At 37.8% G+C, this 27,951-nt stretch overlaps 1 protein-coding gene across 2 annotated transcripts in view; it reads left to right on the top strand.

Moving 5' to 3' along the window:
* The window catches only part of slc8a4a (solute carrier family 8 member 4a), a 91,998-nt gene that overhangs the window by 27,777 nt on the left and 36,270 nt on the right, over window positions 1–27,951 (top strand). For both annotated transcript variants that reach the window (XM_048165783.1, XM_048165784.1), the window contains 2 exons: window positions 5,831–7,214; window positions 9,090–9,604. In XM_048165783.1, coding sequence (XP_048021740.1) covers window positions 5,889–7,214; window positions 9,090–9,604 — 1,841 coding nt within the window. In that variant the 5' untranslated portion in view covers window positions 5,831–5,888. The remainder of the gene's footprint in view (window positions 1–5,830; window positions 7,215–9,089; window positions 9,605–27,951) is intronic.

Below are 27,951 nucleotides of genomic sequence, written 5' to 3'. Positions count from 1 at the left end.
AAACACTGCATTTTTACATCAGACTGGGCTACACACACTTACAGTGGGTACAGAAAGTATTCAGACCCCCTTAAATTTTTCACTCTTTGTTAAATTGCAGCCATTTGCTAAAATCATTTAAGTTTTTTTCCTCATTAATGTACACACAGCACCCCATATTGATAGAAAAACAGAATTGTTGACATTTTTGCAAAAGAAAAAGAAAAACTGAAATATCACATGGTCCTAAGTATTCAGACCCTTTGCTCAGTAGTAGAAGCACCCTTTTGATCTAATACAGCCATGAGTCTTTTTGGGAAAGATGCAACAAGTTTTTCACACCTGGATTTGGGGATCCTCTGCCATTCCTACTTGCAGATCCTCTCCAGTTCTGTCAGGTTGGATGGTAAACGTTGGTGGACAGCCATTTTTTAGGTCTCTCCAGAGATGCTCAATTGGGTTTAAGTCAGGGCTCTGGCTGGGCCATTCAAGAACAGTCACGGAGTTGTTGTGAAGCCACTCCTTCGTTATTTTAGCTGTGTGCTTAGGGTCATTGTCTTGTTTGAAGGTAAACCTTTGGCCCAGTCTGAGGTCCTGAGCACTCTGGAGAAGGTTTCGTCCAGGATATTCCTGTACTTGGCCGCATTTATCTTTCCCTCGATTGCAACCAGTCGTCCTGTCCCTGCAGCTGAAAACACCCCCACAGCATGATGCTGCCACCACCATGCTTCACTGTTGGGACTGTATTGGACAGGTGATGAGCAGTGCCTGGTTTTCTCCACACATACCGCTTAGAATTAAGGCCAAAAAGTTCTATCTTGGTCTCTTCAGACCAGAGAATCTTATTTCTCACTATCTTGGAGTCATTCAGGTGTTTTTTTTTTAGCAAACTCCATGCAGGCTTTCATGTGTCTTGCACTGAGGAGAGGCTTCCGTCGGGCCATTCTGCCATAAAGCCCCAACTGGTGGAGGGCTGCAGTGATGGTTGACTTTCTACAATGTTCTCCCATCTCCCAACTGCATCTCTGGAGCTCAGCCACAGTGATCTTTGGGTTCTTCTTTACCTCTCTCACCAAGGCTCTTCTCCCCCGATAGCTCAGTTTGGTCGGACGGCCAGCTCTAGGAAAGGTTCTGGTCGTCCCAAACGTTCCATTTAAGGATTATGGAGGCCACTGTGCTCTTAGGAACCTTAAGTGCAGCAGAAATTTTTTTATAACCTTGGCCAGATCTGTGCCTTGCCACAATTCTGTCTCTGAGCTCTTCAGGCAGTTCCTTTGACCTCATGATTCTCATTTGCTCTGACATGCACTGTGAGCTGTAAGGTCTTATATAGACAGGTGTGTGGCTTTCCTAATCAAGTCCAATCAGTATAATCAAACACAGCTGGACTCAAATGAAGGTCACACAATATTGTACTTCAATTGGGTGAAAATGTACAACCTTTAATTTTTTCTTTTCCTATGACATTCATGGTTAGATTTAGGTTGTACTTTCTACAACCCAACTTGTATGACTTCAACTTATTTTATTCATAATAAAAGTACCAAATATTACAAGTTTTCATGAGACCAGCTTGGAATAGCCATGCTGTTCACAAGCAAAACTATGATCAGTGTGCTCTTTCTTATAAATCCGGCTGACCAGGGAAACCTTGCTGCTTAATTTAGCCAAATCTGGGGACCAGCACCCAAAACAAAACATACTTTGAAGCTGGAAACCTAATTAAATGTTCATCTCTTGCAGCATCAGAAGACATACATAATCATGCTATTGTAGTCCATGTGTGCTCTTTTCCTCTGAGTGCGCATGAATCCTCTAGGCCATCAACAGTAGCTCATACTGGGTTGTGTGTTCATTTTCCTCTGGCTTGCTCATATATCTGAGGGCTTTATAGTGCTGCACACTGCTCCGTTTGCCTTGCGCCCCACCGCAAGCCATGCTGCTGTGGTGTGGATGCTCTGCATATGCCAATTAATGCAATCAGCCTCTTGATTGATGTGTCCATCAATTGTAGATCTCTCTAACACTCTGCCTGCAGGATCGAAACCGGAACCATACTGCTGCCATGCAGCGATCTGTTCTGTTCTGCCATTCACTCCGGCTGCAAACTTCATTTGCTTGCTTGCATGCTCTGTCATGGGAAATTAATAAGATACAGTCCAAATGGTGTGCGAGATAAGCCCTCACTCTTGATAGGCACCATTGGCTGAGAGCTCGCACTAAGGACTCAGGGAACAGCCTCTGTGCTATTTATAGGCCTGGCATCGTGTGTGGCAATAGTGGGGGAGCGTGCTTGATGCCAAGTGCATGATTTGTGCCCAGGGAAGTGCACAAGGGTAGGGTTGGTAAACACGCTAATGTCATCAAAGCGTTAAGACAGTGCTGAGAAAGTGTCATAGTGTCATCTAATGTTGGGGCTGTCAAATGATTAAACATATCAGTTGAATATGTGATATGGCTATGAATAAATCTCAGTTAATAACATATAAAAATATTTGCTGAGAAAGGCCTTAAATGAAGAAAAATAAATGATGTTACATTATTGAGAATTTGAGATAGAGGGATGCATTAAAGGTCCACTGAAGTGCCTTGGAATGTGCAGCTTTATTCAGTGTGTTGATGTAATTTATCCACTTGTTAAGTCGTGACGCAAGGAACGCCATTTCTGGGTCCAAGCCTCGACTCGTTTCACTCGGCCGTTTATGAGAGCTATTTATTCATATTAAACATTTAACATTTTAAAGTTAAACATTTAAAATGCTTACAGTCTACATAACAGTCTCCGTGCTCACAGCGTCACAGACATTAATATATTAATGATTTATAAAAGATGAATCACTGTCTGGCCATCTGGGATTTTGGTATGGAGATAAAGGTTATGATTATAATTTTTTGGTAGTATTACACCACATCATGTGTGTATATTAGCAATATACTTTGTTGTTTTCTTGTGGTATGAGATAGAGCGTTTGGACCCGGAAGCGCTGCCGCGTGACGTCAGACTTAACAACCGAATAGTGTGGCAGGGGTGGGACTTCAAATTCTAGAGAGCATTTGATTGGACAGAAGATTTGATGAGAAGCTGAAGTCCGCTGTGATGTCATGAAAATCCGTGATCCATTTTAGCGGAAGTGAGAGACTGTAAGTTTTGAATGCTTATATTTCCCAAATGCGAATTTTGTCTTTGTTTTGGAACACAGCAGCTTATTATAGCATAACCTTAAAACTAACATATTCACAGTAAAAGCTAAAAAAACTTAAATTTTGATTTCACGGGGACTTTAAACAGACATTGCATATTGTGGCTCTAGAACTCTTATTATATTATGTATTTATTTTATTTCCATATGCCAGTCACACAGTGCAGATTCTGTCTGTTTATTTTTTTTAATTGTTGGCAAGTAAAGATGCTATAAATGGACGTATTTGGTTGTTGTGTAAAACTATACACAAAGATTGGGGATGATAAGATTTTGTAATGTTTTTGAAAGAAGTCAAAACGTCTGCACCAACGTTGCATTTATTTGATTAAAACAGTAATATTGTTAAATATTATTACAATTTAAAACAATTGTTTTCTTTTTCAGTATATTTGTAATTTATGCATGTGTCAGGGGGCATGATTAATTCCATTCATTTTTTAATCTTTCACTAAATTAACTTGTTAAATAGACAGCCCTAGTTTGAGCCATGCATGTCTGCTTCATGTGCATATCTGCATTTTCAAAGGGGCAACGTGGGGTCTGACCTTCCTCACACATAAAGATTAACAAAGATTATCCTTATGTCACATTAATGACCTGGTCTTAATGACCTGGTCCACACATAATGTGACCTGGACTTGGAGTGACAGCCCTGGCATCATCACACATCCTCTTAATGGAAGATGATCTCATATTTCTCTGCAGCTCCAAGCCGCCAGAGATACTGATGTGTGTGCATGTGTGACCAAATGCAGCAGTCACGCATGTGTGATTCCAGCTCTTATATAAAGTTGCCTGTACAGAGAGGGTGGGATGTGCTCCAGTGACTGTCGCCATTCCACACTTGTATGATTTGTTTAGAGTTAATGTTAAAAGTCGCGATAGTCCCTATTGTGATGTATAGCCGAGTGAAATGGCTTCTTGAGCAAGAAAAAAATTGGGCAGGACTTGATTTTGCCATCACAGAAATAAATAAAATTTTACAAAGAAAATCATTATTTTAAATTGCAATACTATTTGACAATGTTACTGTTTTTATAATACATTTGATCAAATAAATGCAACCATGGTGAGGGTAAGAGAGTTCTTTAAAAAAATGAGGGCTGCAACGATTAATCGCGATTAATCGTTTGCAAAATAAAAGTCTGTGTTTACGTAATATATATGTGTGTGTTCTGTGTATAATAATTATGTATATATAAATACACACACATTCATGTATATATTTAAGAAAAATGTTATATGTAATATAAAATATATATAAATATATATATTTATAATACATGCATATATTTCTAAACTTTATACCTGTATGTGTGTGTATTTATATATACATAATTATTATACACAGAACACACACATATATATTACGTAAACACAGACTTTTATTTTGCAAACGATTAATCGCGATTAATCGTTGCAGCCCCAAAAAAATAAAAAAATAAAAATAAAAACATTAATAAACCTTAACGATTCCAAACTTTTGAATGATAGTGTAAATTGCTATTTTGCTTTGGAGGTACCTTGAAAACTCCTATGTGTAGGGATTCAGTTTTCCCTTATTTTGTAGATTCTTGCTGGGTTAGTGGTCCCCATATTTCAGTTTGATACAGAACTATATGTAAGAATACACTTTCGAATAGTTTGTCCCATACTGAAGTTGATATATTTATGTTGTAAAATTTTCATTGTATGTTCAAGGATGGTGTTATCTAGATTGAAAAGACATCTGTATTCATGATATTTAGTTTTTTCTGTAATATAATTTCTTTGATTTGATTATTTAGTAGCTTTCTTTAGGAGTCTATAGAAAATCTCTTCATGCTAGACTGAGTCAAATGCCTTTTTGTCAAATGCTTTTTTGCTTGGCAAGTCAATGTGTGGAATGTCTATAAATGATCATTGAAGTTGTGACCTTGATCATTGCATGAGAGAAAGAGCACATGACAGAATGCAGAATATAGAAAATATCTAAGCGTTCATTGAAAATATCTATTTGTTTTTTTTGATATAACAGGCCAACAAAATTTATTTTATTTTTACCCTGGAAACTGATCAGACATCTTTCACACGTGACTCTCATCTGCTAAACTCAAAGAATGAGTTAGCAAAATAGATGAGGTCTGATTTCTACATTATATGACATATTGTGTTTTTGTATGTTTTCCTTTCTTGTATTAATCAGATGTGTACAGTTTGTCAGGAATGATCATATTGTTTATAGAGTTGACTAGCTTGTGCTTTCAAAGACACTCTCTAGGAGTTCACCATGATGCAAGCTGTCCTGTGCTGTCAGAAACTCTGTTTGCAATCAACAGCAACCTCATTCTCCCTGAATGAACCTGACTCACTGTGGTCATTAAAAATCCCACAATGTGCTTTGAAAAGTATAGGGTTGTAACCCTGGCATCCTGGCCAAATTTACCCATTGTCCTCTGTCCATCATCATGGCCTCTGAATCATCCCTATATGTCTACTGATTGGACCTCTCTCCACCAATAAACTGTGGTGGACGTTCTAGCGCAATATGGCTGCCATCGCATCAACCAGGTAGATGCTGCACATTGGTGGTGGTTGAGGAGATTCCCCCCTTCCATATGTAAAAGCGCTATATAAATGTAACGAATTGTTTCTTTTGTGTGTTTCAGAGGTTCATTGATCGTCAACTCTGCGACTGGTGGACACAGGAACCACTACACTGCAACCATGCTTCATTTGAGCCTTCCGTCAACCCCTTTCTCCTTTACTCCTTGCCTTTCCTCTTTCCTCCTCCTGATCTTCCTCTCGGGCCTCACTCATCTGTCTCAGGCCAGTGGTGACACATCCCACAGCAGCCCAGGAAACTGTTCAGGGGAGGACAGCTGCTCTGAGGGCGTCGTCCTCCCGGTGTGGAACCCCCAGAACCCCTCTGTTGGCGACAAGGTGGCACGTGCCATTGTCTACTTTGTGGCCCTCATCTACATGTTCTTAGGCATGTCCATCATCGCAGACCGGTTCATGTCATCCATCGAGGTGATTACATCTCAAGAGAAGGAGATAACAATCAAGAAACCCAACGGCGAGACCACCACAGCAACCGTGCGCATCTGGAACGAGACCGTGTCCAACTTGACCCTCATGGCTTTGGGATCGTCGGCCCCTGAGATCCTGTTATCTGTGATCGAGGTCTGCGGACACAAGTTTGAGGCTGGTAACCTGGGCCCAAGCACAATTGTGGGCAGCGCTGCCTTCAACATGTTCATCATCATCGCCATTTGTGTTTACGTGGTCCCAGACGGTGAGGTGCGAAAAATCAAGCACTTGAGGGTCTTCTTTGTGACCGCAGCCTGGAGCGTGTTCGCCTACATTTGGCTGTACCTGATCCTGTCTGTCATCTCTCCCGGTGTGGTGGAAGTCTGGGAGGCCGTCCTTACCTTTCTCTTCTTTCCGCTTTGTGTGGTTCAGGCCTGGATCGCCGACCGTCGCTTGCTCTTTTACAAATATGTCCACAAGCGCTACCGTGCTGACAAACACCGTGGTATCATCATTGAGACGGAGGGTGACGGCATGTTCAGCAAGATGGATATGGAAATGGACGGCCAAGGTGCCAATTCCCACCACAAGGAGGCACTTGATGGCATGCTGGCTGGTGTGGAGGAAGGAGGTGGTGGAGGAGGTGGAGGGGAGGAAGAAGAGGCCAGGAGGGAGATGGCTCGTACGCTGAAGGAGCTCAAGCAGAGACACCCGGAGAAGGACATGGAGCAGCTGATCGAGATGGCAAACTATCAAGTGCTGGTGCAACAGCAGAAGAGCCGAGCTTTCTATCGCATCCAGGCCACTCGCATGATGATCGGAGCGGGGAACATCCTGAAGAAGCATGCTGCAGACCAGGCCAGGAAGGTGGTGAGCTGCCATGAGTCTAATGCCCAGGAAGAAGACCCTCACACCATCTACCTGGAGTTTGAGCCTTCCCATTATCAATGCTTTGAAAACTGCGGCTCCTTGAAGCTCTCCGTGACCCGACATGGTGGAGACAGTGGCTGCACTGTTAAGGTAATGATTCTACTCTCTATACACAACAGTACTGTGATTACATTGCTGTGATTGTACTTTAATTATATGGATGTGATATAATTTTGAGGCCAGAAACCTTCATGAGTCCCAGCAGCAAGGATGTACTCTCAGAGCTATTTTAAATAATTACAGCACTTAGGAGACAAGCAATTTAATGACACTATTTTAACAGACTTCAGATAAGCTCATTTTGTTATATAAACCTTTCAATTGTGAAGTTCACCACAGAAAATTATATTCAATTATTTTAAGTGATTTTGATAAGAGGTCAAAATACACTATAATATTAATAACACATAATAATTACTATAAATAAAAATGATTGTGATTATTTTGTTATTTGATTAATAATAATAATATGTATTATTAAATTTTAAAGTGAAATTTCTGTCATTAAGTAAGACCTTTGTTCATCTTTGGAACACAAATTAAGATAATTTTGATGAAATCCAAGAGGTTTTTGGTTATCCTCAATAGAAAGCAATGGAATTACCACATTCAAGGTTCAGAAAACTAATAAAAACATCATTAAAATAGTCGACGTCACTACAGTTATTCAACCTTAAAGGATTAGTCCACTTTTAAATACACTTTTCCTGATAAATTTACTCACCCCCATGTCATCCAAGATGTTCATGTCTTTCTTTCATCAGTCGAAAAGAAATGAAGGTTTTTGAGGAAAACATTCCAGGATTATTCTCCTTACAGTGGATTTCAATGGCTACCAACAGGTTGAAGGTCAAAATTACAGTTTCAGTGCAGCTTCAAGGGCTTTAAACGATACCAGATGAGTAATAAGGGTCTTATCTAGCGAAAAGATCGGTCATTTTCGAAAACAATACAACCGTTTATGCTTTATAAACAAAATATCGCCTTGAACGTACTTTCCACTACCGCATTCTTCATAACGCTTACGCTGAATGTCCTACGCCTTCCCTATTCAAGTTACGGAAAAAAACGAAACTGGCGCCGCGTTCGTTCCGTAAGTAGAATAGGGAAGGCGTAGAACATTCAGCTTTAATGTTATGAAGCGACGAGAATACTTTTGGTGCGCAAAAGCAAAAATAACGACTTTATTCAACAAATTCGTCTCTCCCCTGACATTCTCCTATGCTATTTTTGTTGCAGTGCTTCCAGGTTCTACATCCGAACGCCAGCTCAGTATTGACCGACGCCACATGCGTGTGATGCTGACACAGGAGCGGGCCAGTACTGAGCTGAACATAAACGAACATAAACACGAAAGCGCGTTCACTCCGTCAGCTGGGTACGATTCTTACAGGGTAGAGAAGAAATTGTTGAATAAAGTAGTTATTTTTGTTTTGTTTTTGCGCACAAAAAGCATTCTCGTCGCTTCATAACATTAAGGTTGAACCACTGTAGTCACGTTGACTATTTTAACGATGTCTTAACTACTTTTCTGGACCTTGAATGATGGTAATTATGTTGCTTTCTATGGGGGATAAAAAAAAACTTGGATTTCATCAAAAATATCTTAATTTGTGTCCCGAAGATGAATGAAGGACTTACGTGTTTGGAACGACATGAGGATGAGTAATAAATGACAGAATTTTCATTTTTGGGTGAACTAACACTTTAATAATAACACAAATCATAATTATAAAAATGTATATTATGTGATATGTTATTATTATGTGATATGATTAATAATCATTATTGTTGTTGTCTGTGGAATTTAATTATCACGCATCCTCTCCTGAAAGTTACATTATAACTCTCCTATGTATGAGAATTATAGTTTTTTCCATACACTCACTGTAACTCTTCTGAATATAAAAATATAGCATTGCTTCCTCAGCACTTTAGCTGTATGACAACTGTTCCTGTATCTAGGTTGACTATCGCACAGAGGATGGCACCGCTAACGCAGGATCAGACTATGAATTCGCCGAGGGCACTCTGGTCTTTAAACCGGGTGAGACTGTGAAGGAGCTGACAGTCGGCGTGATTGACGATGACATATTCGAGGAAGATGAGCACTTCTACGTACATCTCAGCAACCCTCGAGTTGTCCACCGTGCTGAGGTCTCCATCCTCGACCCTAATGCGGTGTCTCCAGGCAACAGCATTATGGGGTCCAGCCACGTTCCTCCCAAAGCTGCCTTGGGTAACGCGCACACTGCCACGGTGACCATTTACGATGATGACCACGCAGGTATCTTTACGTTCGAGAGCAATTCCACACGAGTGAGTGAAAGCGTGGGCATCATGCAGGTGAAGGTTCACAGAACATCTGGAGCGAGGGGGAAGGTGGCAGTACCGTTTCACACTACAGAGGGTACCGCCAAAGCTGGAGAAGACTATGAAGAGGTGGCTGGCAAACTGGAGTTCCTCAATGATGAGACCATGTAAGTTACAAATTTTTCAGGAACTTACACCCCTGAATATGTTTTACTTATAATTTATCAAGTGTGCACTGGAGAATTTCAAGGAGGCAAGATGCTTTTTGTCACTGCCAACACTGATTGAACCAGATGTTTGCAGAGAACATATGTTTGTGTCCTCGAATAGGGAAGACTGAATCAAGCCATACGTGTCATTAAAAGTTTAGCTCATGGCTGCATCCAAATTTGCATACTTCTCATGGGAAAGTACATACTTTTAAGTATTTATAAGTACGTTAGATCTGGGACAAACTACTACATCTTTAAATTGTGTTTTGGCATACAATAATAAAATACAGGTGAAAAGTCACCTTAGAGGAGGCAGTATATGAGCAGTGATGTTCACAACTACTAACGATTAATCGATAAATGATTAATTGTTTTTTTCATACAAATACTTGGTATAGTTTGGTCTCTAACTGAAACAAATATGCTTTTTGTATTCTGCTTGTTGAGACCTTTCATCGATATATGACACAAGTCCATCTGTTATGTATGATGATTTTAAAGACACATTTTCAAGTAAAGCAGTTATTTTTTTTACGCTATGAAAATAGAGAACTTCTGATATATCAGCAAACTTAAAAGCACTTGTTAAGTGATGGTCATATTCCCTATATTCACTGTAAATCCTAGCTTCTAAACGACTGCTTTAAAACGACAGCTGTTAGGTTGGTTAAGCAGGTGGTTAAGAAACGTGATAACTTAGTTAACAATTAATCAATTAAAGTGAAAAAAAAATTAAAATTCTGTCATTAATTTGGAACAACATGATGGTGAGTAAATGATGACAGAATTTTCATTTTTTTGTGAACTATCCCTTTAAGAGATTGTTAATTTAATTTCTCTTTAATTTAACCGTTAGAAGGCCAAAAACTTTAATATTTTTATATTAATTATTAAAAATATTAAAATCTGTAGTCTGTATTGAAGTATTTGTAGATAAAAACTATAAATGTTGTGACTTGGTTTTAATAACTATTATGATAATGTAAATATACAAAAACATAATAAAATTGGTTGCTTGTTAAAAGTGCAAGCTTAATGGTGTTTCATTAACACAGAAACATAAGCATCAAATGAAACTGTAACAGATTTGTATTTGTAGATTACATGTACATCTGTGTTTGAATGTTTCTGCCACATATTTATAGTTAAAGATGTACCCTGGTGACCTGGTATTATCACAGTATGCATGGATTACAGGCCCTAACACTAGAAAAAGAAACACAAATAGATAAGAGCAAGGCAGAAAGAAATCTATAAGCCTCACATGAAAACAGATAAACAAGGGATAAATCTGAAGAGATGTGTGAAATCTGGAAGAAAGCCAGAGAGAATGAGATGGAGAATGATAGAGCTGCTGAGTTTTCTTTCAATCCTGAAAATCGATACTGACCTGCACATCAAGCACACTGCGCTGCTGCAGATCTGAGGTGAGCAGGTCATCTGTAGAAAAGAACATGCTGGCATTAGAGAGAGTGAGGCAGTTGTTGTGAACCTGCTTGTCAGGTTATAGGTAAACATCTTAAGTAGGTGTTGGGGTGAATGTGGCATTGTGACTCATGGATGGACTGCGTTGACATGAGACAAAAGCTCACGCATACCAAGATGGAGAAGCCGCATGCCGAACTTACATAGTCATTGAATGCAACTTGAATAAAAAGTGTAAGACAGGATATTGTGGTGGTATATTTAGTATGAAAGGGAACTGCGTTCCAGACCTTTTTTTTTATATATACAAACCAAGGATACCATATTTTTCTTAGAATAATCCAGAATCTCACATTTCAAAGATACAAATAATTTTGGAAATTATATTTAAAATCCACATAGTTCCATAATATGCTGATTTGGTAAAAAAAAAAAAAAAAAAAAATCTCATTATTATTATTATTAGTTGAAATTTGTGCTGCTTAATGAAGTTTTGAAGGTCTGAAGAATGCACGTCCTGATATTGCTGAGTTAGATGCGTTCCTGGGTCAACATATTTTGTTGATCCTGGAACAACATTCTAGTCTGAAAATTTAACCTTAGGGGTTTCAGACTAGAATGTTGTTCCTACCCCTAAACCTAACCCTACCCAAAAGTTATCCCAAAAATCAGAGGGAAATGATAGATGAAAAACACTGATGTAGAAGCACCAATTCATGATTTTAAGCCTAAACTTGACATAATCTGTAAACTTGTCCCTGAAATCTGATTGGTTGATTTGAATGTTGTTCCAGGATCAACAAAAATGTTTACCCAGGAACATGTTGAACTCAGCAATATCAGGTTATGCCTGAAGAACAGTAGTTATTTAGTACTTAGTAGTGTTGACAAAAGTACAGACTTCAGACCAAGTCGGTACTGAATTTTTAAAAATATTATGCTTTGAGCACTGCTGAGCGGATTCGAAAACACCTCTGATTGGCTATTGTGTTCAGGTGCTCAACATATATGTCTGTGATTGGCTATAATGATCAACGCACTGCAGTGTTTGAAACATACGGAAGTGTTTGAATTTGAAAGCATTTTGAAAGCGGGAGTGTTTGAAAGCAGTTGTCTAACAGCGGACCGGTCCGCTGATAAACAGCTGCTTTCAAACACTCCATGTTTACAACATGTTTTTGAAAACGTTGATCATTGTAGCCAATCACAGACATATCTGATGGGCACGTGAACACAATGGCCAATCAGAGGTGTTTACGAATCCGCTCAAAGCGTCATATTTTTTTCAATTTCAGTACCGACTTGGTATCGCAGTTGGTACTTTTGACAACACTAGTACTTTAGTTTAGGCATTAAAAATGTCTTTACTGTAATATTTGATATATTTAATGCATCCTTGATTAATTAAACTATCAATTTCTTTTTAAAAATCTATAAAATTAATGTATACAGAAATATGTCAAATAAATATCCACAAAAATATTGGTACCTTTCCATTTTGGTCACAGCACCATTTAAACTAGCTGAATGAGTAATTAAAAGATTGGTATACCAATTATAGGATAATAGTCTGCTTTGAGTGTCATTACAATGCAATTATTTCCTATAAACAGGGGTTAAATTGGCTTGAAAGAATGCAACCTATTTCTGATAAACAGGTTTTAAACCTAGGATCACTCTCGTCAAAACCAAGGCGCTATATTTCCACCTTGTATTAAGATGCGTTTTGGTCGATCGGATCACAAGTGGACGACGCTAAATATGAGTGTAAAATGTTTTGAGCTTGTCCACTTTCGACCACTTCCAGAGGTAGTTGAAAACACATTCGACTGGATTGCCTTCCTAGTGGAAACGCTCATGTGGTTGGATGTGTTGGAATAGCCACTAAAGACAGCCTACTCTTCACCTACTGACCTAACGCTTAAACATTATGGGAAGCACTCTAGCCAGAAGGGATTTAAACTTTTTCAGCTGAAGACCCATGTTTGGTTTGAAGAAAAAAAATGTACCAAGCACAATGTTCTCTCACCATTCCTGATTTCTTCACAGCGTTCGGCACGGTATTGCGGCTATTAAAGCAGAAATGAAAGCTGATGAAAGCTGATAGAAAGAAATGAAAGCTCTCCGTATGTTTTTCCGTCCTCTCTGGGCGTGTTCATATATAAAAAGCTTGAGCTTATTTTGTCTATTAGATTGAAAGATCTGAAAAAACCCATACGTTTACCTGCCCATAGACCCTCCCTTCGAAGAAATCAGGACAGAAGTGATTGAAAGTAGACAAAGGAAATGGATTAAAATACCAGGTGGAAACGGTCCACTTGTGATCTGATCGACCAAAACGCACCTTAATACCTGTAAACAGGGCATTCATAACACCCTATAATGTTGTCCAGGCCATTTTAGGAGTCTTTGTACTGCAAAAATGTCAGTTCATATGTCAAAATTTCACAGCTTTTGCAAAATTTTACTGCAAACCAAAGAAATGCATGTGTGGATGGCAAAAAATCTTAACACTTTCCAGATCACTTTTCCAGAAATGTTGCATTGTTTTATACTTTTTGGCCACATCTGAATATTATATTGATATTTCATCATGTTCACGCTTGCATGCTAAATTATTTTTTTCTTTGGGCTTATCTCGCCAATGGCACAAAGTAAGTCAGGACTGCCGCTGGTGCTCTCTCCAAAACAATATGGGCATGACGCCGCCCCTGATTCCTCTGGTTTGTAAGATTGGACTGGGATCAATAAGACATGATGGAAGTGGAGCACAATGAATGAGAAATGAGAGCAGGGATGGATAGATGCATTGATCGAAGTTATTAGTTGAAAAAGTAAGAGAGCAGCGAAATGAAGAGAGGCATAATGGTGTGCAAGGCATCGTGGGATGGACAGAATTAAACCATGATGTGATGATAAAGCACAAGCTATAATTCACAGAGGAGAAGAGAGAAAGAACGAGAAAGAGAAGAGGTGAGAGGCAGGTGCGCGGGCGGAAGGGAAGGTAAAACGAGGGAGGCATGAAGAGATGAGGGTGATTTGTTTGAACAGTTCACTCATACTGTTCAGTGTGTTGAGCAACTAGAGAGGGTTACAGAAGTCAAGCACCGTGTGGGAGTGTGTGTGTGTGTGTTTTTACATGAAATGTGTCATACTGAAAGTGTTGTCTATCATGGAAACATCTGACCTGTGTGAGTGTATGTTGATTCTGAAGGGTGTGTGTGAGTATTTTTGGAGGTGGGTGAATGACCGTGTATCGCATACAAGCTTTTTCATGTGTTCAGAGTTGGAATATGAGAAGCGGACCAAAAAAAACTGGGACCAAATCATTTTCATGATAACTAGGGATGCACCAATATTAAAGGTGCCCTAGAATTAAAAATTGAATTTATCTTGGCATAGTTGAATAACAAGAGTTCAGTACATGGAAATGACATACAGTGAGTCTCAAACTCCATTGTTTCCTCCTTCTTATATAAATCTCATTTGTTTAAAAGACCTCCGACAAACAGGCCAATCTCAGCATAACACTGGCTGTTACGTAACAGTCTGGATCATTAATATGTACGCCCCCAATATTTGCATATGCCAGCCCATGATCGAGGCATTACACAAGGGCAGCCAGTATTAACGTATGGATCTGCACACAGCTGAATCATCAGACTAGGTAAGCAAGCAAGGACAACAGTGAAAAATGGCAGATGGAGCAATAATAACTGACATGATTCATGATTACATGATATTTTTAGTGATATTTGTGAATTGTCTTTCTAAATGTTTCATTAGCATGTTGCTAATGTACTGTTAAATGTGGTTAAAGTTACCATCGTTTCTTACTGTATTCATGGAGACTTCATTTTTTATAAATCTCTCCAACAGTGTGTAATGGTAGCTTTAGCCACGGAGCACCATCAAACTCATTCAGAATCAATGTAAACATCAAAATAAACACTGTACTTACGCGATTAGACATGCTGCATGACGAACACTCTGTAAAGAATAATTTTGAGGGTTATATTAGCTGTGTGAACTTTGTTTATGCTGTTTAAGGCAGTCGCGAGCTTGGGGGCGGGGAGCGCGAGCATTTAAAGGGGCCGCAGCCTAAATCGGCTCATATTTAATGATGCCCCAAAATAGGCAGTTAAAAAAAATTAATAAAAAAAATCTATGGGGTATTTTGAGCTGAAACTTCACAGACACATTCAGGGGACACCTTAGACTTATATTACATCTTTTAAAAAGACGTTCTACGGCACCTTTAATATTCTGACCGATACCGATAAACTGATAATTATTGTTAATTATATTATAGTAGCTATATATCACCTAACCTTTTACTTTAACCTTGATTCCTATAACCTATAATTTTCCCTAATATGTGGAACAATAACTAATTACATTTTTTTAAGTATTTCAGTGTTTTTTTTAGAATTAAAAAACATTATTCTTTCATACAGCAAAATGAGATTATGTATCCTTACTTACACAGTCATGTTGAACAGAAAGTCAGCAAGCAGAGTGATGTAAGACTAATGTAAGTCATCACGGTAACGGGTCATTACTACGGTGTCGCATTGCTGCCACACACGTGTTACTTTTTTCCACTCAATTATGTTGTAATAATGAGATGTGATTAAAACAACATCTTTTCTCATTATAACGAGATGTTATGTCATAAAAACATAATCTTTTCTCGTAATAAAGAGATGTTATGTCGTAAGAACGACATACGTTGTAAAAACGGCATATTTTCTCTTAATGAGATGTCGTTAAAACAACATATTTTTCTTGTTAAAATGCATATTTTCTCATAAAATCAAGATGTTATGTTAATTAAAATGACATGTTTTGTATGTGACATGTACAAAGTATAATTTCAAATAAGACATAACAATAAAATGATTCACAGCTCAGTGAGGCAGTCAGTTGTAAACTCTTCTGTACGATTCACTTGCTAAGTCTGATTCAAACTGCCAACTCACAGTTCAGGGCTGTTTCTTGAATCCTTTTGCCTTACTAGAGTTTAAAGTTGGCATGAAATAAAAATTCACCATGTCTGTTTTCTAAGTGCATCTTCAAGTTGACATGAAATTGAAATTCACCCTAGATATGTTCTAAATGCATCTTATTTTAAATGATTCATGCATACGTCTCAAAATATGTAATCAAAATGTCATAACTTGATCTTCTGGTGAAATTACAGACTTCTCCCTTGTGATGTATTCCAGACTTCTCCAACCAATTAGTACGCTTAAACCCCGCCCCTTTTTTTTATAATCAACCACAGGTTTGCGTTCAGATCTGTCTCCACACTCTAAAAAAATTGTTTAAAAGTAATTGTAACATGTATAATCGACCAGTCTCTGTTGTCCTGTTTCCACCGTAACATCACTGGATCTCGTGCTGAAGATGGCTCACATTGGGCAGGGGAACTGCTAACTTCAGTCCACCGCCCTGTTTTTCAATGATAGCCGAAAAATGCTGTGACTGCCTCTATAATCTGTCCATAAATAATCACTGTACAGTTTTGAGAACAAATTTTAACATCCTAATCATTTATATTCTGTATCTTTTTGAATAAAATAAAAAAAAATTATGCAAGGCCTGCAGATGTTTTCATCACGCAAAAAGACCGACGCGACACTCATTTAGGTGACTCAAATCGTGCCCCTGTATGTTGCTTTGCATAAAATTAATCAATATACAGAACAATTAATTTTTAGATTAAATAAAACGTACACAAACCTGTATTTCACCGAAGACATGCACCAATTTGATGGAGCTGCACTGCTCTCTCCTGAAGAGGTCGCGATAAATAACTCAACCCCTGGGTTGTTATGTCTGACCCAGGAGCTGAGTAACACAAAAACTAACCAAACACTGGAAAAATAACCCAAAAAATGACTCAAAAGGCTCAACCCAGGACTTGGGTAGAAAAAATAACCCAAGATTTTTTAGAGTGCAGCCAATCAACAAGCGATGGACAGAACAAGTCACCACCACCGTACTTTTTTTTTTCCTTTTTTGATAATCTATTTTGTCATACATATAATCTATGTACGTCACAATACAGAAGAAAGGTTACATCTCGACTTTAAATTATTATTGTGCATTTGCAACCATTTTAGTTGCAGTCTGTAACCCTGTATGGCCAATAAATGGCCGATATTTAAGTTCTGTGCTATTTTGTGTAAATGAATTTAAAATTAAATGCTCAATCATTACTGTAACTTTTAAGAAACCAGAATCGTTCAGTGGAATCAGAACAATAGTCATTAAATTCCTTACAATAACCATCCCTAGATATGTGTGATTACTCATGAGAGTATGTTGGAGGTGGTGTGGAATTGTGTATAGTGTCTGTGTGGGTGGATGAGTGAATCTGACTCCAGATATGAGTCTTTTAGTTTGTACATATATATTTCAGTTGCTTGCGTTCATGCTCAAAGCTCGTTTGTACACGTGTGAGCAACAAAATGCATGTGAGCATCTGTTTTTTAGGGGCTTTGAATTTCATCTATTGCTTTGAATTGGTTTATATTTGTGTGTGTGTGTCTGTTTGCATTTGTGTGCATTTGCATGTGCATATGAGTGTGTTTGTCAGTGGATTTCTGCTGACCAGACAGCTGAACCGCCTCTGCCAAACAGCACAACAGAAGCTTAACTCTTATTCCCACTCCAGTCACAATTCCAAAGAGCTGACACCCGACAGCAGCACACCAGGGGATTCTTAGTACATGTGTGTGAGATGGATTGTAAAGGAGTCTAGCGTTTCAAGCAGCTAATGAGGATTCGTAAGGACTGGGCTGAAATTCAAGAGTGCATTTTGGTGTGTATTCATTCCCATTAGAGAAGAATGACATATAGAGAGAATTTTAAACACTCCCAGCAACCTTAGCACCGATTGCTGGATGATCGGTTCACCCTCTCCCCCGCACCCACTGTGTGTTTATGTGACTGCCTGTGTGTTATTTTTCTGTTTGTTCTTCTATTCTCATATGAAGATGAGAATCCATGCCAAAGAAAATTGAGTTGAAGCAGTGTGAAGTGGGCTATGAGTGTGCTTATGTAAGCGTTGCTCTCAGAACAAGCAGGAAACATGCACGCGGCAGAGGCTTACATGATGATCTGCATGAGTAAAGAAAAGAGCGTATCGATATGAGCGGGATCTGTCAGCTCTGAGAGTTTGTGGGGTGTGACGAATCGATAGTGACCCAGCCTCCTGACACAAACAATCTGCATGCTGAACATTCCCACTGATTTGAAAGCCTTAGGACTATATTTAAAAACAGATTCTGTAATGTATCATCATCCTAACAAATTGACAGCTGAATCACTTTATGAGGTATGTCGATTTTAATTTGTTTATTTTAATCAATTTTAATAATAGTTTGGAAAATGCTTATAGACAAAAGGAATATCCTGCCCAACTTTATTTGTTCTTCTGAACACATATTCGATATCAGATATTTATCTGAATGTCCAAGCTGCTCTTTTCCATTCACTGGGGCACCAGGAAAAGGGGTGTTATATTTGTAATATTACTAATAAATAATGGTAAATGAAACAAAATTATACTGAAGATAAACTCATTAAAATACAGTGTATTGAAAATATATTAAAAAAGGGAAATAGAAATACTCACGTTCTTGGAGTATATGAATTCAAAGGGTTAGTTCACCCAAAAATGAAAATTCTGTCATTTATTACTCACCCTTGTGTTGTTCCAAACCTGTAAGACCTTCGTTCATCATCGGAACACAAATACTTTTGATGAAATCTGGGAGGTATCTGACTCCTCTACAAGAATGTTCCTTACCACATGCTGCTATACATGTCATCCATCTCCATCTAATCATTATTTTTGTTTTCGCTCTTCTGATGGTTTTCAGCTTTGTCTTTCTGCAAATTGTATAGCTGTATGATGTATAGTGATATGACCCAGCACCCAAAATACTATCAAAACATACTATCCAACGCAGCCTCCATTTTTGCGAAAGATGGATAAAAAGGTGCACAGGAAACAAGAAACTTGAAAAAACGATATATACAACCCCGGCAAATCACAGAGATGGCGATTCGCATGGGACTGATATTATTATTAAAAGGACCTCAGTGTTCAGTAAAATATGGTAGGTCATTTGCAGGGGAATTTTTACTTTACAAATTACAGACATGGTCGATTCACACGGGATTAAGATCAACCTTTTCGCAATTATTACAAATGACTGGAGGACCCTGGTTAATACTAATCCCATGCAAATATGGCCATAGACATCAATTTAACCACCACTTTCAAGGTCCTGAAAGGTAGTAAAGACACAGTTAAAATAGTTCATGTGACTGCAGTGGTTCATCCTTAATTTTATGAAGCGACAAGAATACTTTTTGTGCGCAAAAACAAAACAAAAAAACAACTTTATTCAACAATATCTTCTCTTCTGTGTCATTCTCCTATGCTGTTTACATTCAGCGCTTCCAGGTTCTACATCAGAACGCCGGCTCAGTATTTACCTTGAAAGTGGTGGTTAAATTGCTGTCTATGGACTCATATACCTCTCAGATTTCATCAAAAATATCTTAATTTGTGTTCCGAAGATGAACGAAGGTCTTACGTGTTTGGAACGACATGAGGGTGAGTAATTAATGACAGAATTTTCATTTTTGGGTGAACTAACCCTTTAAAATGTAAATTAATTATTTTGAGTTTTCCACATGTTTTCTGGTATTTATGTTAACATTTAATTGGTTAATTGATTGGTATTTTAAAAGACAATCAAGTATACAGCTTTCTGTAAATTATTGTTGTAGCTGTTGTTGTTGTTGAAAGAAACCTTAAAAAAATTTATCATAGTTTTCACAAATATATTAAGCAGCACAACTGTTTTCAACACTGATAATAAGAAATGTTTCTTGAGCATCAAATCAACATATTCAAATGATTCTGAAGAATCATGTGACACTGAAGACTGGAGCAATGATGCTGAATTCAGCTTTGCTGATATTACTGACTCCAAATCTTTGAATGGTTGTGTACTTCATGCCATTCTTGAATGAATCTGTGTCTCACATGAGCCATGGCAATTGAGAAAAAAAAGAAAAAAAAAAGTCTGGAAAAGAGTTCCAGTACTTGCACATTTTGATTTGTGAATGTAAGAGTGAATTCATAAAGGTTTAAAATGACATGAGGATGATTGACATTTTTGGGAGAACTATCCTTTTAAAGGGATAAAATACTATTTCATGCATTCTGACTTATTTACACTGTTAAAGAATTCCACATTCTTTGTATGGGCACTTCTCCCAGCGTGCACACACACATCACGGAAAACATGGAAGCAGAGAGATTTTTCAACAATGGCTGTGTCCCAATTCAGGGGCTGCGTCCTTTGAAGGCTGCATACATCATTGAGTCATTTAAGAAAAATAACTGTTAAATTGCAAAGTAAGAAAGAAATTACAGTATTTTACACCTCACATTGAATATCAGTCAATTTTATTACGGTTACTTTTCTTAAATATGACATCCTTGATTAAGTATTTAGCCTTCAAATGCGACCTCCGGAGGATGCAGCCTCCGAAATGAGACACAGCTCCTGTCACCAAAGGAGTGTGTTTTTGGTTGTGAGGGAAAGATTACCTTTTTCAGCTTCCCAAAGAACCCAGCGTTAAGGGAACAGTGGATGAAGTTTGTTTTTCCAGGGCAGCAACGGAGTTGTGCACGTATGTTGTTTGTTCCCGGGATTTCGGTGATGAATACTTTGTAAGCAAGTCCTAGTTCGGCGATGGATTTGCAGATCATGGGTGGTGAGTAAAGCTGCATCAGATGTCTGTGCTTTGTTGGCAATCGGCGTGCAAGTGCATATAATGTAAACAACACAAACGTTTTTGTTCCATTTTTATTTTGATGTCACAGCTTGCAGACAATCTCTACGCAAAAGCTGCGCGTGCTCGTGACTCTTTAGCTCCGCCCACGGCACTGACGGCAGATATGCCTCCAGGAGCTCGGCTTTTTTCGGAAATCTTTCATAAATATGATAAAACTAAAGACTTTTCGGAGATATGAAGGATGCAATACTACTCTCTATGTACTCAATATTAACATGAGATTGGCAGAAACTGTGTGTGATACCCCCCACCCTTTAAAGGTGTAGAACGTGTTTTCAAAAGATGTAATATAAGTCTAAGGTGTCCCCTGAATGTGTCTGTGAAGTTTCAGATCAAAATACCCCATAGATTTTTTTTTATTCATTTTTTTAACTGCATATTTTGGGGCATCATTAAATATGCGCCGATTCAGGCTGCGGCCCCTTTAAATGCTCACGCTCCCCGCCCCACCAGAACTCTCGACTCTATCATTGCATAAACAAAGTTTACACAGCTAATATAACCCTCAAAATGGATCTTTACAAAGTGTTCGTCATGCAGCATATCAGATCATGTAAGTATAGTATTTATTTGGATGTTTACATTTGATTCTGAATGAGTTTGATGGTGCTCCGTGGCTAATGCTAACATTACACACTGTTGGAGAGATTTATAAAGAATGAAGTTGTGTTTATGCATTATACAGACTGCAAGTGTTTAAAAAATGAAAATAGCAACGGCTCTTGTCTCCGTGAATTCAGTAAGAAACGATGGTAACTTTAACCACATTTAACAGTACATTAGCAACATGCTAACAATACATTTAGAAAGACAATTATCACTAAAATATCAAAATATACAAATATCACTAAAAATATCATGATATCATGGATCATGTCAGTTATTATCGCTCCATCTGCCATTTTTCGCTATTCTTCTTGCTTGCTTACCTAGTCTGATGATTCAGCTGTGCACAGATCCAGACGTTTTGCCCTTGTGTAATGCCTTGAACATGGACTAGCATATGCAAATATTGGGGTCGTACATATTAATGATCCCGACTGTTACATAACAGTCTGTGTTATGTTGAGATTCGCCTGTTCTTCGGAGGTCTTTTAAACAAATGAGATTTATATAAGAAGGAGGAAACAATGATGTTTGAGACTCACTGTATGTCATTTCCATGTACTGAACTCTTGTTATTCAACTATGCCAAGATAAATTCAGTTTTTAATTCTAGGGCACCTTTAAGATTTCTATCTCACATGCAAGAACACGCATTAGTGTATTCATGTGAACAAACATGTTTGTGGTTTAATAAATGACAATTTCTGTTGCCATAGAATGAGGCATGCAAGCTTTTTCTCTGACAGCTCAACTGGAGACAAAACATCTTTGTGTCGTTTTTTTTTCTTAAGATGGGGAAAGAGAGATTAAATGGAGCAAATCTTTTCTCCAGATAGTGACAGCACTGATTAGCATTTTGCTGCTTGTTTTCTTGTTGAAAAACAAGTTCTTTTACCACTTCATCAACCTCACTTCTCTTCATAAACACACATACAAATTGGTGAACGCAGAAGCCCTGCCAAGCTCGTAATGTTTGAATGTCTCTGCTAATGCTGCCACCATAAGCTATGGCTTTAAATTCACTCTAATTCAGAAAGCCTTTAGGCGCCGTGATTCACCATCAGATTAGTGCATCTTCATGAAATTATATCCCTTTAATCCTGTAACGTCTTGTTATTCACCTTCAATTTCTCACTTAAAATATTTAATATGCATTTAGAGACTGGATTTTTAATGGAAACTGGCCATCAGCACAGCGCAGCCAATAAGATGAACATTTATTCGAAGTCTTCTGCGGTTTCGTAGGTCCAAAGGAGACATATTTGAGGAGAGCGTAAAGTGCAAGAAATGTCATCATCAAAGTATTGTATGGCAACATTAGCATAAAAATGAATTTATAATATTTCTGAGCTATTATTATTAGGGGAACCAATTCCAGTACTCTCATTAGATCCCTATTTCAGCTAATCTTAAAGAGTCACGCTTAGCATTTTCATCCAGTTATTCACCCCCACCCCTTTTTGTTCATGTATCTCACAGCATATTTTCATCACTCCATCCATCTCCAAAGGTATCAGAAAATGAACATAAGAGCTGTTTAATTTCACACTGCCTGCACAAATAGACCAGGTTATAAACAAAGTGGGAAGCAGATCAATGGAAATGGAGGACCAAGGTGAATGAATGTTTGAGAATGAATAGCTCCACCAACCTCTTCAACTGCTGAAGGTGAACATCATAATCTTTTAAGGGGATACATTTTTCAACATTAAAATAGATTTACCTTTAAATAAAAGAAGAGTACTTGAAAAATGTGTTAAAATCACTTTCGCTGTCACAAAATGCCAGTCATATTGGTAATCTAGAAGCTAGTTTATTTTCCATGGAGTTGTTCCCTCTATCCGCTTGTTAAGTCGTGACGTAAGGAACGCCATTTCACTTAAGAATGCCATCGACGGACATTTATGAGCGCTATTTATTCATATTAAACATCAAACATTTTAAATACTTGCAGTGTACACAACAGTCTCCGTGCTCACAGCGTCACAGACATTAATATTTTAATGATTTATAAAAGATGAATCACTGTCTCGCCATCTGGAATTTTGGTATGGAGATAAAGGTTATGATTATAATTTTTTTGTAGTATTACACCACATTGTGTGTATATTAGCACTGTTTGTTGTTTTTCTTATGGTATGAAATACTGTAGATGTCTGGACCCGGAAGCGCTGCCGCGTGACGTCAGACTTAACCGAATGGAGGCCGTCATGTTGAGATCACATGACCAGCTTAACATTATAGCGGCAGATGGAATTGCAATTATTATTATTATTTTTTTACTTTTACCATTCAAAAGTTTCAGGTCAGTAAAAATGTTTTTAATGTTTTTGAAAGAAGCCTCTTATGCTCACCAAAGCTGCATTTATTTGATCAAAAATACAATAAAAACAGTAATATTGTGAAATATTATTGGAATTTAAAATACCTGTTTAAATTTTAATCAATTTTTAAATGTAATTCATTCCTGTGATGGGGCAGCTGAATTTTCAGCATCATTACTCAAGTCTTTAGTCAGTCACATGATCCAAATCATTCCAATATGCTGATTTGTTGCTCAAGAAACATTTCTTCTTAATATTATCAATGTGCTGTTTAACATTTTAGTTGATAAACCGTGATACACTTTTTTCAAAGTTTAAAATAGCAGCATTTATTTGGAATATAAATCTTTTGTAACATTATAAATGTCTTTACTCTGACTTTATATCCATTTCAGGCATCCTTGCTAAATAAAAGTATTAATTTTCTTTATTAAAAAAAAAAACTCTTACTGACTTCAAACTTTTGAACTATAGTGTGGCTGAAGGTGTGAAATAGCTGTTGAGGCTCTGACACATTGTGACACAGCTGTGATACTCATGAGCTTTCTCACCATAATGTCTTATGCATCTACTGTATTTTTAGTAAAAGTCCAAAAAAAAAAAAAAAAATTCTGTTCATGTGTGACCATAAGATGACACTGGTAGGGAAGAGCAGCTTGCACAGAATGACTTGCGACACCCCATAACCCGACAGTTTTCTGCACAAAGAGAGAGAGAGCGAATGAGCAAAGAAGTGAGAGATCCAGTGATTAAGCCCAGCTGCTCTTGTGTCCCCTCAAAACCCTGCGTTAGCGCCCCACACATATGGAGCCTCTTCCGTCACCTCTCCCGAAACATTCCGGCTGTCATTTTCACCCCTATTCACACCCGAGGGACCATCTGATGTTCTGGATGTTTGCTATGACATCAGTTTGGTTTGAGCAGTGTTTATCTGCACCCATGTGTCTCTGCGAACAAAGCACTTTGATTGGTTGGATGGTTTATATGCTGGGGATATCTTGTTGAGGACTAATTTTAAGCGATGACCGCATTCCAGCTGGCAATGACAGCGATTCCATCATGCCTGTCTTTGAATCTTTCTTCTCTTCCTCCCTCTTCCTCTGCCTTCCCCCTCCTATCTCCATCCATCATTCCACCTCCCCAGCTTTGAATTATGAATTAACAGCACGGCACAATTATGATATCCTTGCCAGTACTTTGAAGATGGGGGCAGAACAATGCAGCGAAAGCTTAGTTTCTATTTTAATTTATCAGGGGCATGGCGTAAGTGTTTCAGATTTAACATTATCTTCCTTCTGTTTTCCCCTCTCTATTTCTCGAAATGTAGATAATCGTATGGCTTACCTCAATTGGCCTATTACTTTAGAGTCTTATTTTAGATTTGAAGCAGAGCAATTTTCCCAGACATAAATATAATTTGATTTTACAGTGCTTTGAAGCACCATTATCTTATGAAATCAAGCTCATACAGCTGAGCATTTTCATTCTTTTAAAGGGAAAGTTTAACATTTATTTAAGTTTTAAAATAATTATTCATAACCACCTATTTTACAGAAATAGTGTTGAAAGAAGAAAGGGTTTTTTTAAAGATTTATTTTTTGGTGTTTTTGCCTTTATTATGACAGTAAGGGGTGTAACGGTACACAAAACTCCCGGTTCGGTATGTACCTCGGTTTTGAAGTCACGGTTCGGTACAGCAGGTGGGGAGAAAACTAAACATAAAATTGCTTTTTTTACTGAGCAAATTGTGTTTTTGTCTTTAAATATATTAAATTAAATTATAACTATAAGTTTCTTAAGGATAAAAAACTATCTTTGCTGATGCTATAAACTATGTAGGGAGCCCTTACTTGAACATTATGCTACTATAATATTAAAGTTTAACAACTGAGCCCAAACTATTAGCCTAAATTCAATCGCTTTTTATTTTTAGATACAATAATCAACACTCAAATAACAAATTGTATGCAAACATGTAAGCTGCACATAAGGCAGTTTTTGCATAAACTTCTAAATCTTATTATAAAATTATGTTTTACTCCAATTCGTTTTTGAAATATAATCATTTATACACAGTGGCTGTCATTTTAATGACAGATTTATTTAAACATACATTAAATAATCAAGACATCACTAACAGGTTAATTAAAATATAATTAATATATAGGCTAATACTATTAAGCAAAAGAGTTAATTTCTCTGGCGAACTAACAAGCTGTGGACACTAAATGGCTTTTCTGAGGTAAATGATACATGACATATTGTTTACAAGCTGTTTTATTATAGTCTTTCCGCTGTTGAAACACTGAATAAAACGATAACATGAGATATTATACATTTAAAGGTGCCCTCGAATGAAAAATTGAATTTATCTTGGCATAGTTAAATAACAAGAGTTCAGTACATGGAAATGACATACAGTGAGTCTCAAACTCCATTGTTTCCTCCTTCTTATATAAATCTCATTTGTTTAAAAGACCTCCGAAGAACAGGCGAATCTCAACATAACACCGACTGTTACGTAACAGTCGGGGTGTACGCCCCCAATATTTGCATATGCCAGCCCACGTTTCCAACATTATAAAAGGCATTAGACAAGGGCAGCCAGTATTAACGTCTGGATGTGCACAACCAAATCATCAGACTAGGTAAGCAAGCAAGAACAATAGCGAAAAATGGCAGATGGAGCGCTAATAACTGACATGATCCATGATGACATGATATTTTTAGTGATATTTGTAAACTGTCTTTCTAAATGTTTCATTAGCATGTTGCTAATGTACTGTTAAATGTGGTTAAAGTTACCATTGTTTATTTCTGTATTCACGGAGACAAGAGCCGTCGCTATTTTCATTTTTAAACACTTGCAGTCTGTATAATGCATAAACACAACTTCTTTATAAATCTCTCCAACAGTGTAGCATTACCCGTTAGCCACGGAGCACTATCAAACTCATTCAAAATCAGAAGTAAACAATATAACAGTATACAATACTCACATAATCCGACGCATGCATGCCGCATGCATGACGAACACTTTGTAAAGATCCATTTTGAGGGTTATATTAGCTGTGTAAACTTTGTTAAGGCACTGTTCAAGGCAAGCATGAGCTCTGTGGGCGGAGAGCACAGGATTTAAAGGGGCCGCAGCATAAAATCGGCGTGTTTATAATGATGCCCCAAAATAGGCAGTTAAAAAAATTAATTAAAAAAAATCTATGGGGTATTTTGAGCTGAAACTTCACAGACACATTCAGGGGACACCTTAGACTTATATTACATCTTTTAAAAACATAATCTAGGGCACCTTTAAGTAATTTGTACTGTATCTTTTAACATACATTCAGATGTTCATTTATGTTTATTCTGTAACTAGTGAGGAAGAGATGATCGCGTTCACCCGCGCTGCCGGTTGAACTGAGGCGCCTGTACAGAGATCTGTCATGCCACATCAAAGCACATCAAAACTGCATTTTCTGTTTGAATTTTGTGATTTCATGGACAGAATTTGAAGGATGACACTGTTCCTTATCGAAAGTAACAAAACGCAGAGCTTATTGCGATTATTGGTGGTTAATGGTGGTTAGGTTACAATGTTGCAATGTAATGCATTTGGTACACATGTGCACCGAACTGAAAGCCCTGTACCGGAATGGTTCGGTACGAATACGTGTATCAAATGTAACAGTAAGCAGACAGGAAGCATAGGAGAGAGAGATGGGACAGGATTGGGAAAGGTCTGTGAGCCGGGATTTAAACTCGGGTTGCCTGAAGTGCAACGACTCTATATGTCAGCGTGCTGCCCACGAGGCTATCAGCGCCTATGAAAAAGAACATTTTAGTTGAAAAATAGTGGTAATTTTGGAGTAAAATTGGTAATATTGGTAATATTTGAGACTTCAGTCGCATACAGTCTAGCTGCGAAAGTGCAAATATTTCAACACACATGAAGCTCAAATGGTAGCTTCTGTACTACTCTCTACTTGAAATGAATTCCAGTCTGTCGTTTTTTGGAGTAAAAAGGTGGCTTTACTGTTTCATTGCCTGTGTATTACTGAC

This window comes from Megalobrama amblycephala, linkage group LG18, assembly GCF_018812025.1.
Source record: "Megalobrama amblycephala isolate DHTTF-2021 linkage group LG18, ASM1881202v1, whole genome shotgun sequence".
Classification (NCBI taxonomy): domain Eukaryota; kingdom Metazoa; phylum Chordata; class Actinopteri; order Cypriniformes; family Xenocyprididae; genus Megalobrama; species Megalobrama amblycephala.
Note: the sequence above shows the minus strand (reverse complement) of the source record. Positions and strands in the feature narration are given on the sequence as shown.